Source organism: Engystomops pustulosus, chromosome 4 (genome assembly GCF_040894005.1).
Source record: "Engystomops pustulosus chromosome 4, aEngPut4.maternal, whole genome shotgun sequence".
In the NCBI taxonomy this organism is placed as follows: Eukaryota; Metazoa; Chordata; class Amphibia; order Anura; family Leptodactylidae; genus Engystomops; species Engystomops pustulosus.
The window spans coordinates 41,367,793-41,386,021 of NC_092414.1; the positions used below are offsets into that span (position 1 = coordinate 41,367,793).

The window sequence follows — 18,229 nt, forward strand, 5'->3', positions numbered from 1 at the left end:
CGAATCCAAAAAATCGGGCTGAGCCTTAAGCTACAAAATGGCTGCGTCCTTAAGGGGTTAATACGCTTAACACATTAAATTTGGTACATAAATACAATAATATGCGGCACGGTGTTAGAGTGAGTAGCACTTTTGCCTTGCAGCACTGGGGTCCTGGGTTCGAATCCCACCTAGGTCAACATCTACAAAGAGTTTGTATGTTCTCTGTGTGTTTGCGTGGGTTTCCTCCGGGTACTCCGGTTTCCTTCCACACTACAAAAACATATTGTTAGGTTGTTTAGATTGTGAGCCCCATGGGGATAGGGACCAATTTAGCATGCTTTGTGCAGCGCTGCGTAATCTGTGTGCACTATACAAATAAAGAATTATAATTATTATTCTGATAGGAGCGTTTATACTCCAATTCCAATGATTTTATGTAACTTGACACCACGTACTGATTATATGGGGCTATCTATACACTTTTAGTCATCCATATATTGACTTATTTATTTATAAATGTAAGTATTCAGTTAATTATTTATTCACTCATCTGATTTATTTATCTGATTATTTCATTTTATTTACAATTCCCTAAAGTATCATTTTAGGCATGAACAGTTTCACCTTTCACTATCATTAACCTCACATAGGCTGTGCCTCTCTTTGGCTTGTGCATGCTTAAGGGCTAGTTTCCTAGTTATGCAGGCACAATAGTGAAAGATCAGAACATCCACCCATTTATAGAAATCCAGAGGCAGCCAGCTATAGCACAGCCGCACCTCCGAGTGGTTACTCGCTATGATGGTCCAATGCGGACGCGCACCCAAAGGTTGCCCAGGGCACTTGTGCACAGACGCCAGACTCGGCGATCCCCGATGACAGAATGTGCAGGCGCCTGTGTGCATGGAGAGATGTGCGCCATCTATCAACACACAGAGAGACACACTTCCATTACAGGTGTGTGCATTTCTATTAAATTACATTAAGATACACTGAAAATGACAACATGCGTCCAACCCAGCATATAATGAAGCTATATGGCTGCAATTACTATTAGCTACAATTTGTTCCTGATAAACACTATTTATGTATATTTAACTGTGAATTTACCTATATATTTACCTACTACTATGTGTTTATCTACGTATTTATACTTACTATGGTTATTATACAATGTTGTATCCTATCAATGAATTTTATACATGCTCTGCTTGACCACACCCATGTATTTGATTAAGGAAAGGGAGGAGGAACTCCGGCTCAAAAGTAAACTTCAATCCAGGTAGGTAAAATCGAAGAGACTTTTATTGAAGATATACAAACAACATGATAAAACGGATTGGCATGGGTAGCGGGAAGGGTCCCTGGAATGCCTACGCGTTTCGGATAAACTCTGTATCCTTATTCATGAATAAGGATACAGAGTTTATCCGAAACGCGTAGGCATTCCAGGGACCCTTCCCGCTACCCATGCCAATCCGTTTTATCATGTTGTTTGTATATCTTCAATAAAAGTCTCTTTGATTTTACCTACCTGGATTGAAGTTTACTTTTGAGCCGGAGTTCCTCCTCCCTTTCCTTGATTAAGTGCCTCCTGTGAAGCGGGCGATATCCGAGCTTGAGTTCACTTCTCCACTAATCCACTGCGTCCCAGGTGAGCTGACAGAACTGTTTCTTTGTACATGTATTTGATTCCCCTTTTTAATTGGTTGATAAGTGCTATCCTTCCTCCCCCCTTCGGTTTTACATATGCAATAAACTTTGAGATATATATTGGTGCTCCTGCCCACCATATGTCATTTGCCATTTGTTCTATGAATTAGTCTGTTGAAGGGAAGACTCCCGAAACGGGTTGCCACATAAATTGGAAAGAGACTAGAAGAGTGTAGGGGGGATAGAGCTTCAGCACAGGGAGGGGGTGAGGCTCCGCATTACCTGCTTATACCAACTTGGTACCATTTACAAGCAGGTCTTTTATTCACAGAAAAGTATCCAAGGTTGGCAGATTTTCACATATGCTCCCTGCGTACAACTTGCCTCTACTGATAGCTCCTCTGGGCGAGAGATCAACAGCATATCCTGAACCCATTGTGACATAGACGGAGGAACGGTGGATCTGAAATGTAGTGGGCGATTAGGAAAAAACGCAAAAGGTCACGCTTCTGGGCTCTGATGGAGCCTGGAAGTGTGGATAATAAAGCTACCTCTGGGAGTTGTCAACAGATAAGCCTGTGACACACTATTATCCAGAGAAAACCTAGGTCCCAAAGGGGCAAACCCCAGCACCAACATGTTTCGGGAATGCTGGGTAGATGGAATGGAGAAGGGATGGTACCAGGTACCATCTTGAACATATTTTATAATCCTGGGCGGGGCGAACGGATGAGAGTTTGTAGGAAGGCTTTTTGCCAATGCTCTTTTGAGATTTTGACACATATATCCTGCTCCCACCCCGTCACAAACAGAAGATCTGAGGTATAAGGCTCTTGGATAATGAGGGAGTAGATTTGTGATATTTCATGCTCTGGTGGGTTAATGGCACAGAATAGATCCTCAAATGTTGTCAGGCAATTCTCAGGTCTGGAGCTCAGGACACTGAAAGACGGTATGGGCAAGCTTCGGAGGATATCCCACAATCTCAGATTGTTGCCCCGCTTGAATCCCAGGAATGTCTCTGTTCTGGGAGGGTAGGAACTCTAGGTTATGAAACAGTGCAGTTAGAGGGCTGTGTGGGCATTAAAGGATTCGCTGGCGAAGCAGCATATGCCAGCCTGACAAAACAGCTCGCAGGAAGGTTGCTGGTGGGGCAGAAAGTGAAGAATTGCAGAAAAACGTAGCCAGTGTAGCCGCAAAGTAGTTGTCATACAACGCTGCTCCATCCAGGCCCATTATTTATATATGTGGTAAGGCCGATCAAGAAGCCGTAACAAGATTGAAGCCTGGTGATACAGTTTCGGATTTGGCAGTCCTGCCCCCTCTTCCCCCGCAAACTTATCTTGAATTACAAAGTGCCAGCCAATGCGGGGCCTAGACTTTCCCAACACAAATTTTAACAGTGCTGTACGTAGAGATCATAAAAAGGATGATGGTGGCAATATGGGAACCCCCTGAAAGATGTATAAGAAGCAAGGCAGGACATCCATCTTTAACTTGTTAATACAACAAAACCACAGAAGCTTCTTGTTTCACGCAGAGAGGTCTTTCAAGTTGAGTTCCAGCTGGGGTTGGTAATTCTTAATTAAAGAGTAGATGTTTCCAATATTAAAGTGTAATGGATAATCCTGATACTTGTAGTTTAGTACCTAGGAAAATAGTTCATAATGGTAGTTTTTAACACTGTGTTTTAATGTTATGATTTTGTGACCTAGGCGGTCGAAGATCATGTGACTCATTCGCAGGTATTTAATGATGAATGCACTAGTTGTTGGTTTCTTGTATGTATATACCATGTATTCCTTGTATTTATATACCATGATACTCTGCAATTTTAAAGATTACTGAATAAAGAATTGTTGGGAATTTTGTCTTTGGAACGGGTGAATTATTGTTTGAACTGGATGTCATTTCTTGATATAAATTTGATCATTTTTGCTTTTTTCTATGTAAAGGATAAGCACCAGCTAAGCACGGCAAAATGTAAGAATCAGACTAATGGGTTTTAAGTATTATGATTTTATAGGCAGGCTTGATTGTGTGCATTATAAACATAATGCTATATTATCATATGTTTTTAGCCTCTAGACACCTAGTATAAAAGAGTGGAGTCCGTATATACCGGTATGTTGGGGTGTTGGACAGTGTGGAACGGAGTTGGGGAGTATGGCCTCTGGTGGATATTTTTCTGCAATACTATTGTTGAGGTGCAATGTTGCTGGATATTTAATGTACATATTCTTTATGGTATGCAATGGTCCTCGGGTTATAAGGGCTTAAGCGGTACCATTATGTAATTCCAGTGTCCATTTTGTAATTTTTCATGTATGTATCTCTCTCTCCTGTTAAACCAACACTGTCAGTTTCTTGCATATTAGTGTTTTAATGAGTAAAAATCAGGTTTTTTTTAACTCAGATTTTTATGATGGATTGAATTGTTGAGTATTTGAAAAATTTCTTTTGCTCTGATGGGGGTTTGATGATGTATTGTTACTGCAAATTTTTAGTCTTTTTGACACAGCGTTGAAATATTTTGTGTTGTGTGATAAACTGTTTTATAATTTAAATGCGCTTGTTTAAAGGTCATCTACCATCAGTTTTAACCCCCTTAGGATGTAGCCTGTTTGTACGTTAAGGCTCAGTCGTTTTATTAATTTTTACCAGTGTCTCTTCCTGTGGTTATAACTTTTCAATGCTTTAAGATATCCTTGTTATTTTGAGACTGTTTTCTTGTGAGACATTGTAGTTTATGTTAGTAGTCATTTCGGTGATCAGTTTCTTTTTTGGGGGGCAACAATTCAATAATTTAGGAAAAATTTGAAAAAAAATTTTTTTTTTCAAAGTTTCAAATGCTATTCTTTTTGGACAAAAAGGCAAACCACAATTTATTTTTGTAGCAACCTTTTTTCCATTGGTCTTCTTTTTATTTTCATACATTTTACGTTTCCATTTTTTTGATTAAGGATGTGAGAAGGTTTCAAGTTTTAGTAGAAACTTCAGCAGGTTGCCCCGGTTAGGGCAATACCACCCTATAGACACTGCAGGGCTCAGGAGGAAAGGAGCAAAATTTAGGTTTTTGAGCTCCGTTTTCACTAGATTAGGTTGGGTTGCCCCTGAGGTACCAGTACAATAGAAACCCCCAAGTAGTGACCCCATTTTGGAAAGGGTGCCCTTCAAAGAATGTAAGTAGGGTTGTATGAACATTTTAACCCCTAAGATGCTGGCTCAAATGTAATGCAAAGTGAGTACTGCAGAGTAAAAATCGTATTGCAATTTATCAAGTATGCCATTGTAGTGACAAAAGCATTTTGCCTAACTCATGCCACTGGGGAAAAACACTTCAAAAATCATTCTGTGGGTTACCCCATTTAGGGAAATAACCCATAGGTGGCAATAATCTGCAGGATGGAGACACGACAGGGCTCAAAAGGGAATAACTTGCATTTTGATCACAGGCATTGTACTTTTGATTTTCTTTTTGGCATCATGAAGCATTTGAAGATGCCAATAGGGGCCAGTACAGTAGAAACCCCTAAGAACTGACACTATTTTATAAACTACACCCCTCAATGAATTAATCTTGGGGTATAGTTAGTATTTTAACAGGTGAACCCAAAAAAAATGCATAATGAATAGGGTATAGTAAACAATATTCATTATGTCATCTTGTGCCCAGCTCCTGCCACGGGAGATAAACACCCCAAAAATCATGAAGCCTGTTTTCCCGGGTACAGCAATAGCCCATATGGGACAATAATCTACAGGCTGGGCACATGGGCTTAGAAGGGAAGATGTGGCATGATGTATAAGCTGTGCATAGTACATTAGGATAACAACATGATAATCTAAAGATCCAGGGATGTATGATAAATTCGGAAGCAATCTTTCATACATAGTCCTGGTTTTTCTGGTCTCACAATGATAAATGATAAATACCTTTTTTGGGGCACACCCTGGACCCCTTCTGTGTCCTTCTCTTCTTGGCAGTTTGGGAAACTCCTCCTGGAAAGTGCTGCCCTGGTGTGTGATGTGGCAATAAAAGAAAAAGGAGAGATGGGGCTCTAGGTGGGGCACTAAACTAGCCTTACAGCGGTGGAGTGTCTACATCAGAAATGCCAAAATTTACACCATAAGGCAAGGACGTTTTATTGAGGATAAAAAGCACTTACAAATTTATGCGGTACAAATAGAAGTAAGACCTTAATGTCCAGAGTGACGCGTTTTTCGGGAGTAATCCCTTCATCTGACTGAAAAAATGGACAATGACAGCAGTAGAGGAAGCTAAAAAGCCACAATAATTAGCATAACAGGTGGTAAAGCAAACAGCCTATCACATAAACAGATCGGCAAACATCATCAATAAAGAGAAAAACATCATCAATAAAGAAAAACACTTTTTAGATAACGAGCACACTTACATAAGGAGAATTCATGGGATGGTGCGGAGACGCCTTCGCAATGAGACCGCAGTTTGGAAAAATTGAGTGGATACATGGTTCTAATACATAAATAAATAAATAAGTAGATGTCGGGTACTAGTACCTGGTACATAGATATCTAGAAAATGGTTGAATTAATGATAGGACATTAGCAAGTGTGTATAAAATCAATGAATAAATAATTAAACAAATGAAAACAGTCACATAGCGAGAAAAATAAATAAATAATTAAATATATAAATACATTAACATTGCAAAAAAAGCAGGTAAAAAATCATGATAAGAGATATATAGATAAAAATTATAGGTTCTATAGTAAAAATGAATAAATTATAATATTTTTAGGATAAATATCGAACAGATGTCATGGCTCATAATATGCTAAGCGAATGGTGATATTGGGAAACCATAATGAATGTTGGATGGGTAACTAATGTGGTAGTAAGAGACCACATAAATAGGTTATTAAAATATAAGGTTTTAGAGTACATTTTCCAGGCTTTCATTAAGTCCAGCAGGGACTAGGGTGTTAAGCTTAAAAATCCAATACATTTCGCGATCTTTGAGCTTGTTGAAGCGTTGGGGAGCAGAGGGGTTGATTTGTTCAATGGGCGTTATTGTGAATTCCTTATAATTTTTATTGTGATGTACTGCAGCATGTCTGGACACACGATGTTGGCAGAAACCGTTGGTGATGTTAGATCTATGTTTGTTAAGCCTTTCCCTTAGTGGCTGTATAGTGCGTCCTACTTATTGTAGTTTGCAGGTACACTCTATCATATAGATCACATAGTCTGCGCTAAAATTAAGAAAACTTTTTATATCGAACGTTTCTCCAGTTGTGTTGGACTGGAAGTTAGTCCTTCTGTGTGTAATTGTCTTGCAGCATTTGCACAGGTTGTGGTTGCACTTAAAGCTGCCTATAGTACGGGGGAAGAATGACGGTTTGGCTGTTTGAGTGCATAGGCCACTATATTTTTGACGGTACGGGATCTTCTAAAGGTCAGTCTTGGGTTCTTAGGAATAACGTTTTTGAGATATGAGTGATGCAATAGAAGATCCCAGTGTTTTGGAGGATTTTTCTAATTGCTAGACCATCATTAGAATAGGTGGTTATGAAGTTGATCGCATAGGAATCATTATTACTACTTCCCCTCTTAGATGGTAACAAACACTCATGTTGTGTGAAGGCACCATGCTGCTCACAACAGCATGCAACAAAGCAGGTGCCCTCATACAACGTGAGTGTTTGTTACCATCTAAGAGGGAAAGTAGTAATAATGATTCCCATGCGATCAACTTCATAACCACCTTTTCTGATGATGGTCTAGGAATTAGAAAAATCCTCCAAAAACACTGGGACCTTCTATTGCATGACCCATATCTCAAAGACATTATTCCTAAGAACTCCTAAGACTGAAGATCCCGTACCGTCAAAAATATAGTGGGGAGGGCTCTGCAGGGGACATAACATTAAAGGGGAGGGCTCTGCAGGGGACATTACATTGATATACAGTATGTATAGATTTTTCCTCATAGTGAACAGGTCAAAGACCAGGTGACATTATAGATGTGTGGTGCTATAGAAATAGTGATATTATAGTGTCCCCTTTTCTGTAGACCCTTCTTTTTAGACAAACAACAGAAAAAGGAAGACTCTCAGGAGGGCTACAGGAAAGGGGGCTTTTGAGAGCTAGCACATTATATAGCGAGAGCATGTGTGGCCGGCTTCTCAATCAATTCTGTCACAATTCTGTGATCTGTGCGTTCCACAATTCATTATTACCTCTAAGCACAGTATATAACTCTTTGACCCTTTGGGGGAGGGGGAGGCGATTGGGGGGGGGTGTCTTTCTTTAATTCGCCTCGGGCAGCAGAGAGGCTGGGTACACCCCTGGGTATAGAAAATTATTTTTTTTAAAAAGCACATCACAGTGCAAAAATTTGTACAAAAGATCCTTATATGCTGTTCACCTATTATTGGTAGGCGGTTCTTTAGCAAAGGGTTTCATAATAGTATAGAAGACTAGAAAAAGTCCAGCCTTTAAGAATTAAACAAAGTGTTTTTCCCCATAACCCGTAATAAGCAGTGTGTGTATTGCGCAATCGCTGCCGGCTCTATGCGATGCGGTGTGCTAACAGTGGCCACAGAGGGGCTTATTCACATTGCTGGCCTAACGTTCAACCAGCGCTGGGAATAAGCATGGCGCAGGCGCAGTCAGCGCGCCACATCACATAGAGCCGCCAGCGATTGCGCAATACATGCTCTGCTGCTGGCGATTCTTACAGGTCCCTGACTGACAGGGGCGTGAAGGGGGTGTGTCGGCCAGCCCTCTCATGAATATGGCCGACTGCTAAGGGACCTGTACGACGATCTGACCTCTTATTTGGTAAGAGGTCGGATCGATTAAAACTAAGTTTGCACACACAAATTTTAATAATGATTGAATAAATATAAAGGGGCTGGGGACACAATTAGAGGTAACATATTTGGGGGTATTTTTCGGGGGCGACAGGTCCTTGTTAAGTAATGTTCATGTTATTAACCTTCCTACCCAGAACGATATGAGAATACATTTTCATATATTGAGCGATGATTTTTTTTTAATGTAAATTTTGTGAAACAATGAAAATTTGATCCTTTTTGTCAAATGTGCCTGCGTATTAACACTGCAACCCAGAACATGTCCAAAAAGTTAGGTGTAATTAATGAAAGATGGAATGAAATAAAACTTTTATTCATGAATGTGTGTGTTTTTTGTGTTACATATATGTTACGGCATTCTTACTCAAATTCTTATGAAGCGCAGACATTTCAGTTATTGCGCTGCTAATACAATGGCGCACACTTGGTTTATGGATCTATAGGTTTAATTTTTATGGCTACCGTTGCGTAAGGGAGACTTCAATAATATATCCGTGTGAAGCTCACAGCAATTTTCTGAATAGATTGGCCCCTCTTGTGGATTTAACAGTCCTTTTGCTGCATATTTTGGGGACTATACACATGTGGGGTACCGTATGTATGAACTCCTCAATCTTACTGTTTTTGGGAAAGTACATTTTCTATATGTAAGTAGTCCTGCACATTAGGATTTGTACATATTTTAGTGGGAATTTTGAATGTTCATATAATTTTTGCATCTTACTGTTTGCTGCAAAGTTGTATGAAGGTGGTAGTGGGGATGAATTAAAAAGCTATTTTTATATACATGGTATGCAGTGATTTCTGGAAAAAATATGATTTTGACAGAATAGGAGCTTTCCACTGTGTGCTTTTATATATTTTAAAACACATTTGTGGATTCAAACTAAATATTGCATGGTTTGTGTTGTATTCTAGGGAGTGTAAATTCTTGTTGATGTTGTGTATTGTGGTTTATAGAAATCTGCTCATTTTATCATTTTTAAGTTCCTTTGTGCATAAACCTCTGCTTTGATGTGAGTTTTTTGTAAAAATATGCATTTTCTTAGCATTTTATTTATTATTTGTCCGTCACAAAGTTGCATGATGGTGGTTCGGGATGTCAACTGTTAATGAAGACAACTGGAAACACCAGGCTGTCTGCTTTTAAAAAATATTATATGTTTTAGGGGTTCCTTTATGTTTTAATCTGTTTTATTTTCTGTTTGGGGCACAGTTTTTTACATAAAATTAAATTTTTATGCATTTTTTTAATAACATTTTGGTGTTTGAATAAAAATTACATGAAGCAGCCTATGTCTATAAACTCTTTAACCTGTTAACGCTCAGCGTCCGATATATCGGATGCTGAGCCTATGCCGCTTCAGCTCCAGATCTGAGCCGAACCGGCATCGGAAAACACAGGGTGCCGGCTGTAACTAATAGCCGGCACCCCAGTGTAACACCCACGATTGGAGTGGGCTCCGATCGCAGGTGCTTAACCCGTTAAATGCCGTGGTCAGCGGCCTCTGGGGGTCTCTTTCCCTCACGATCGCCCAACCCTCGAACCGCTTTCGGGAGGCGCAAATCGTTGCTATGGCATCTCTGGGATACGATCGGTACCCCAGAGATGCCTGAAGGCAGTGCCTGAAAGATGGTGTCTATGACATCATCTTAAAGGCACAGTGTCAGCCTTTGCATGTGCATAGGCTGACACTGCTAATACCCTGCAATACATCAGTATTGCAGAGTATTATCATGAACAAGCAACCAGTCTAAATCATAACACAAACCCCACATGTATAGTATCACTGCGTCCGTAACAATTAAAGTAAGTAGAATAAAGTAGAATAAAACTAAATAATTATTGAACCCACACGATGAATACCGTTAAAAAAAACTGTTATAAACCGCCAAAAATTATTATTTTTACCTATTGAATCCCACAAAAAATGCATTAAAAGTGTTCAAAAAAACATATGTACTGCAGAATGATACTGTTGCAAAGTACAACATGTCCCGCAAAAACAAGCCATTCACTAGCTCCATAGGCCAAAAAAGTAACAATGTTATTCCACTTGGAAGACTGCAATGCAAAAATGACAGATTTTTCCCACGTTAGGGTTTTATTTGGCAAATTTAGTAAAGCGTAAGAAAAAATATTCATGTATGTTATCCCCATAATCGTATCGACCAATAGAATAAAGATAACATGATTATTAGGCTAAACCATGAACACGAAAAAAAAAAGGATAAAATCCAGTAAAGAATTGGTTATTTTTTTACTCCTGCGCTCAAAAAAAAGTTCTAAGGTTCAACAATAGGGGATACCAACCCCAAAATGGTAACACTGGAAAAAGCAAAAATACCGTCACATTGCCCCAATAACGAAAAAGCGAAAATTATTATAGCCTACAAAAAGGGGCCAATGAGAAAACTAAAATCCTGGCAGCTGCAGGACGCTCCTTCCCTTCTGCGCCTCGCTGTGCACCCATAAAACAGGTAACGGCCACGTGTGTGGGGGCTCTGCACTCAGGAGAAATTGCAGAACAAACTGTATGGTGGATTTTTATCTTTTTACCTTTTGGAAATGTGTAAATTTTAGGGCTAAATGAACGTATAACCGGCACAATTTGACCATTCTAAATTTCGCCTCCATTTTTATTTCATTACTAAATAGTCAATTCTGAATATACAGAAAATCGATGTTTGATTTGTAGGCCGCGTGACATCAAAATAAAATGTCCAGACATTTATAAAATTATGAAAATGTAAAGTACACAAATGGGAAATGTTATTCAGCAACTTATTTAGGTGGTAAATCTATCTGCCTGAAAACTCAAGGAATTCAAAAAAATCAGCATTTTTTCTTTTTTTTTTGTAAATAAACGCAAAACTTATCAGCCAAAATTTACAACTAAAATGAAGTACAACAAGTTGGGAAAAAACAGTCTCAGAATCGTTTTGATAAGAAACAGTGTTCAAAAGTTATAACCATATAAAGCGACGCAAGTCAGAATCCAAAAAAATCGGGCTGAGCTTTAACAAAATGGCTGCGTCCTTAAAGGGGTATTCTCCTCTGGGCACTTACATTCAGTTTCATTAATCTGCCATATATAAACATTTCTTCAATTGGATGTTATTAAAAAAATGTTCCTGTGTGAAGATAATTTCTCATAAATGTAACCATGTTGTCCCTTAGAAACGAGATAGCTTCCTCGGATACGGCCACGTCTGATAGATTGAGTGCACAAAGAAACAAAAGGTTACTGTATATAGAATGTCCGAGGAGTTACTGCAGGTCGCACAGGTAATGATCACTGAATCCTGGTGGTTTGGCATGACCTTATAGCGCAAGTCTGGCCACCGCTGCCAGAGTATGACGTGGTCGTATCCGAGGAAAGTATCTCGTTTCTAAGGGACAGAATAACTACATTTATGAGAAATTATCTTCACACGGGAACATTTTTTTTAATAACATCCAATTGAAGAAATGTTTACATATGGCAAATGAATTTAATTAAATGTAAATGCCCAGATGGGAATACCCCTTTAAGGAGTTAAAGGGCATCTATCACCAGGATGAAGGACTGTATGCAAATGAGACTTGGGGACTCCAGGCTCCATTCTTGTTAATTGAGCCTGGAACTCCCAAGGTTGATTTGCATACAGTCTTTCATCCTGGTGGTAGATATCCTTTAATGCAATTTTGAAAATTCTTTATGGCTTGTTGGTGTTTAGTATAATTCTTTATGCAAACATTTCGGTTTTATTTGTACTTGTCAAAATAGTAAAAATTGCACTGGCCAATAACGCGACAAAATTTCCAAAAATAGGGATAGGTTAATGCAATTTTTAATGCATCAAGAACAATGTAAATTTGGTATCTCCATGATCATAGTGAGCTAAAGAATAAAGAGTAGTTGTCATCAGTATTACAGTGAGAGCTGTAAAAAAAAGCCCTTCAGAAAATAGCATATCTATGGTTTTTGCCAATTTCACCAAATTTGGAACTTTTTTCCAGATTTCTTGTACATGGCACATAAAATTGAATGGTGCCCCTAGAAATTTCACTTGGTATTACAGATAACAAGCAGTCATACAGCTCTGTACATGGAAATATCAAAAAGATATGGCTTGAAAAACCAAAACACACAAACGAAACTCTACAGTGGGTAAATCGAGGCGTAACTGTACATCATGGTGGCCAGTATATACTTTTTGGGGGAGTGGAGGCACACAAGTTTTGTGACCGGGCCACATTAATTCTTTTTACACTCCTGCACATGCTTCAGACTATTTTGTATATAACCTTCTTAGCAGTGTGTATCTCTGCTATTAGCGTCTCTGCACGGAAATGACATAGTTCTTGAACTATTATTTTAAGGGTTCAATTTTCAAAATGGGGTCACTCTTTAGGGGTTTCATAAGAACCCTTCAAAGTAACATCATAGCTTTTTAAATGTTCTTTACTTTTATATGTAAATGCATTTTCTTTGTATTTCAGGTTATTCCACATGGAAATAATAAAATCTCACTGTCTTATAAGTATATGATACATGAAGATTCACTGAATGTAGGCAATAACTTTGTTCTTGAAGAAGATGTGGCTCAGTATGAATGGGCATTGAAGAAATGGTCCCATTGTTCCAAACCATGTGGAGGAGGTAATGAATATCTCTTTCTGCCTTTAGAACCACTTAAAATATTATTATATAGTATACTGGTGATGTGCTGTGATTTACAGTTATTGCACTTTTATACTCAGCATATTATAGTTTACATAGTGTCTACCAGTTCTTAAATCACCCTATCAGTAAAAACCGCATCGGTCAGGGCAATATATAGGTTTCCAGAAATATATTTCCCGTTTCCTGCAATCTGCCATTGTAGAAGAACTCTGTCACCAGCTCCTATACTGCTAAATTACCAGCATGCTCAGCAAGGGTATGAAAAATACTTTCTAGCATTACCTGTTTTATGTTAACAATTATTTGTTACGGTACCTCCAAAGTCATATGTACTTTTTAATCACTTTTAGAGCTTGGAGATTCAAATTTTCTATTTTGGGCTTTAAAGCAGCTAGAATCATGGCTCCATAAAGACATAGGCAGGAATTCAATCTTTATCTGCAGCTTGCGTTCCTAACTGTCCTTAACGTTCTGTATCTCCAGTGCTGTAGGACACAGTACTGCAATCCTGATGCAATTTGAAAGAGATGCTAAAGAGCTTATTAAAGAGGGGCCTAAGTGACTGCATTTAAAAGTGGCACATTTCTAGTAAAACTTTGTATTCTTCTCCGCTCAGTGGGATAAGATATTTTTTTTATGTAAGCAAACAAACAGCTGTAGTTTGTCCCCAAGGATCCTTAAGCTTTTAAGCTTCTTCTTTCTTCAGAGTTGTGCACACATATGCTCATGCAACTATTTTATTCTTGTTATACTGCTCCTTTAAACAATCATTCACATTCTTTTAAGAAGAAAACTAGTTCGCCAACAGTAGAGGCCATGGCATTGATTCACTAAGATGTTCATTTGCATAATAATAGTCAGACTCTTCTTGGAAATGACATATTTATGGTAGACAGGTATTTGTGGAAAGCCTATACAGTGATCATTTTACTTGTGATTACTTGTAGGCCTTATTGACATACAAAACATTTGATATCACTTCTTCTCCCTAATCTTAGGGCATGAAGTTCCACTTGCATACCAGATAATATATAATAGAAAGTATAGTTAAAGTTACATTGTCAAATTCTCCAATTTCAGATTCTTGCTTCCAGTCAAACACTATGAGGCTTATTTATTAAGGGTCCACAGACACACTTTAGTCGGTTTTTCTGACATGTGCCCCTCTATGAATGATATGAGTGAAAAATGTTAAAAAATCAGATTTAACTTGTGACTGCATAATAAAAAGTTATTCTCCAACAAAGCCAAAAGGAAGACATTCACCACCAATATCAAGTCGTAACAATTAGTCATGCATCCCAAAGAGCCATGGAAAGACAAAGAACAGTTGGATGCCTACTCCAGTGATGGTGAACCTTTTAGCAGCTGAGTGCCCAAAAAGCAACCCAAACCCCCCCTTATTTATCGCGAGGTGCCAACCAGAAATTAAAGCAGTAACTTATTGCTCCCTGTTCTTCAACATCTTTCAATTATATTGGCCTCCAGAGGACAGCAACAGAGTAGAAAGATGGAACATTTTAGCTTCTTTCCAGTGTCCCTCTGTACACAGAGAATCATGGGGCAGCATTAGGTCCTCCAAAGATAATTCAGCTCTGTCTATTCATTCTCCCTCTTCCTACAGTCCCAAGTAGCGAAGGAAGTATCAAAATATGACCGAAAGCAGCATCTTTTAAGTTGCATGGAACTGCAGGAAGATTCTTTGAGTCTTGCCTGGTGTGCTGGGGCGATGGCCCGGGTGCCCACAGAAAGGGTCTGAGTGCCACCTCTGGCACCAGTGCCATAGGTTCGCCACCACTGCCCTACTCCCTGTCTCAATCTGCCAAATCTAATGTAAATCATACAATGAATGAGTACTAAATAGTAAACAAAAAACATGCATGCCCTATAAATGATATACAATAATTACTGAAGTATATAATTCCTAGTGCATGTGTGCCAACAACATGCTGAAATGATACTATACCCAGGCTAGCACTGTGCAACCATATTAGAGGCATCGAGGCATGGACAGTGAGTGGGGGAGGTAGGTAGACCCCACGAGTGTCGTCACCGGAAGGTGACTTCCTCAGAGAGTGTAAAGCGCTGACGGTTTCAAGATCTCTTCAGTATAAATCTTTATTGTTTGTATTTCCAGTAGACACGTGTGTCCTGAGCAAGTGATGAACACACTGGTGTAAAACTTGCTTCATAACAGTTCCCTGATACCAAGTAACAGGGCACAGCACAGATGCCAATTCAGGCTATGATATCACTGCTCGTTCTTCTTGCAGTATTCTTCTCTTTAGAACTGAACATGTCCAGTCCAAGGTACAAACTGATGTCCCCACTTTGTATGTAAAAGTGCTGCATCAGTGTTAGGATAGATTGGTGGGTATTTGCAATAAAATAAGAATATTCCAGAAAAGCTTTATTTTAAAGCTGCTCATCTGGTACAAAGCAAGCGTGCAGTTTGTACCAGTCTTTCACTAAAGAGGTTGCAGAAGCCCATCACACCTGCAGTGCAAATATGCCTTCTGCCTACTCTAAGCATTTGCATTACAATATAATTGTGTGTTATAACTTACCTTGCACCCTGACAGAATCCCCTAAGTCAAAGGGGTTGGGCCTTGGTTTGTATGCATTCCAAAAAACAACACGGGACTTCTCTGTGTTACTCACTCCTCAGCTCCTCCTGCTCCTTCACAGAGGTCACAACCTGGTGAGCTGCCATCAGTGGGAGAGGGAGGAGCTGTAAAGGAGCATGAAGGTGGGGGCCAAGAGCTGAGCAGTCTGCAGGGTGTTGTCAACCGCTAGGACTACACAGAGGATTTTGACAGGTTGCAAGGTAAGGGCACATTCACATGGCCGTCTGCGGGGACGTACATGCGGCCGCAAATATGCGGCCGCATGTACATCCCCATAGACGGCAATAGCGGCGCGGTGCAGATGCGATAGAGCATGCTCTATCTTTTGGCGTGTGTGCGGCCGTGCGCCGCTATTCTCTATGGAGGGAGGAGGGGCTGCCTCCTCCTCCTCTCCAGCACACGGCGGTATGCCCGCACGGCGGGCATACCGCTGTGTGAATGTACCCTAAGTTATAACATATAATTATATTGTAATTCAAATGCTTAGAAAAGGCAGAAAGACATATTTGCACTGCAGTTGTGATGGGCTTCTGCAACCTGTCTTTAGTGAAAATGAGGTCTCAGGTGACAGGTACTCCTTAAACAAGAGAAACCATTATTTTCAATGATTTATAATATACTCAAAGCAACAGTAGTGAGGGAAGCTATTTTTTTGTCTAGCTGTTCCACATACCCTGCGCATTGGGAAAAAAAAGGAGTTTATTGTTGTACCATATGTTGTGTATGAATGTACTTTACTTTATATGTAAAAAATATTTTTTCAAGGTAATCAGTTTACAAAATATGGCTGTCGAAGAAAGTCAGATCATAAAATGGTGCATAAGAAGCTATGTGAATCTATTCCGAAGTTAAAGCCCATCCGCAGAGCATGCAATCTTCAAGAGTGTTCACAACCCATGTAAGTCACCTAAAAGTATCATTTTTTACTTTTTCTAATCTGGTGTTTTACATATATACATTGTTATTGTCTGACTTCTGAAACCTGTGCTGATCAGCTGAGTGAAGGGTTTAGGCTTAGTATAGGTTGTGGCATCTTTATTACCAGGCACAGCTCTATAAATTGTTCATGGTCCTATTCACTTAAATGGTGTACCAATTATAGCCTCTATGAAATGGTACTGCTGTAACTCAAAACCCCTTTAAATGTATGTTTTAATAATTGGTAAATCAACCCCTTCCCGACGTGCTGTATTAAATAGTATATTATGTGTACATTTTATGAAAAAAGTACATTAATTAAACCAAAAAATCTCCCGTTTTGTTTTAACTTCATTGAATCAGTTAAATGGTTAACTAACATCTTGAAAGCTGTTTTACATACCGTACATTACAGTATTGTAATGTTGGTAAAATCAGGATTGCGGGTCATATAGGGCAATTTTGCTGCTCAAGGCAGATTATAAATTACTAACTAAAGTCCTAGCCTCCCCGCTTTAATCTGGTCATGTCATCCCTAGTTCACGGAGACCAGTTCCGGATTTATCATGGGCCATGGTACCGCAGATAACTTTCTTAGAACCCATATATTACTCAAGATGGGTAATGCTTAATAGATGTAGCTAAGGCCTTTGATTCTATAAAACGGAACTTTCTTTTGAGGGACTTATACAGATTCGACTTTGGTACATTTTTCATTAGATGGATTTCCATGCATAAGAAACAGACTGTCTATGTAGTTTTGAATGGTCAACATTTAGCCTAGGGAGAAGTACTAGACATAGGTGCCCCCTCTCCCCACTACTGTTTGCTCTGGCAATGGAGCTATTAACCATACAGCTACGTACAGACCCTTTATACTTTTGGCTTCAACCATTATTCGGGGGAGGGTTGCTTGGCCCTATATGCCGCTGATCCACTGCTATATATTTCTTCTCTGGAAATCACCCTGGATCATGCTATGCAACTTATTGATAATTATTGTGCATTATCCGGATGAAGATGAATTGGGAGAAGTCATGCATTATGTTTTTGCACCAATTAGATCATAGCCCTCAGGGGAGTCTGAGAGGGGGAAGTAGTTTCACATTTTAAATATCTTGGCATTCATATTTCTAAAGATCTTACCCGCATGTATGATTTGAATGTGGTTTCGCTGCTTCCACTGTTCAAAGCGAAATTTGACATATGAGCTAAATTGCCATTATCAGTTGCAGGCTGTATTAACCCATTAAAATGGTGATCCAACCAAAGTTTTTGTATGTTACAACTGTTATGTTTACACCTACACCCAAGTCTTTTTTGCTGTCTTGGATTCATTGATGATACCATTTATATGGGATTCAGGTAGGTCCAAGCCACAATTGTGTAAGCTGCAGAGATTTAAGGAGCTGGAAGAGATGGCCCTGCCTGTCATGTTCTTGTATTATCTGGCAGGTCAGCTACATTTTTGGGTACTTGAATTATGACAGACACTACAGAATTCCCAGAATCATA

At 39.2% G+C, this 18,229-nt stretch overlaps 1 protein-coding gene across 3 annotated transcripts in view; it reads left to right on the forward strand.

Annotated features, from left to right (window-relative positions):
* LOC140126382 (A disintegrin and metalloproteinase with thrombospondin motifs 2-like) overlaps positions 1-18,229 on the forward strand; it is a 347,949-nt gene that overhangs the window by 275,531 nt on the left and 54,189 nt on the right. For all 3 annotated transcript variants that reach the window (XM_072145781.1, XM_072145779.1, XM_072145782.1), the window contains 2 exons: positions 12,986-13,145; positions 16,562-16,694. In XM_072145781.1, the coding sequence (XP_072001882.1) occupies positions 12,986-13,145; positions 16,562-16,694 (293 nt within the window). The remainder of the gene's footprint in view (positions 1-12,985; positions 13,146-16,561; positions 16,695-18,229) is intronic.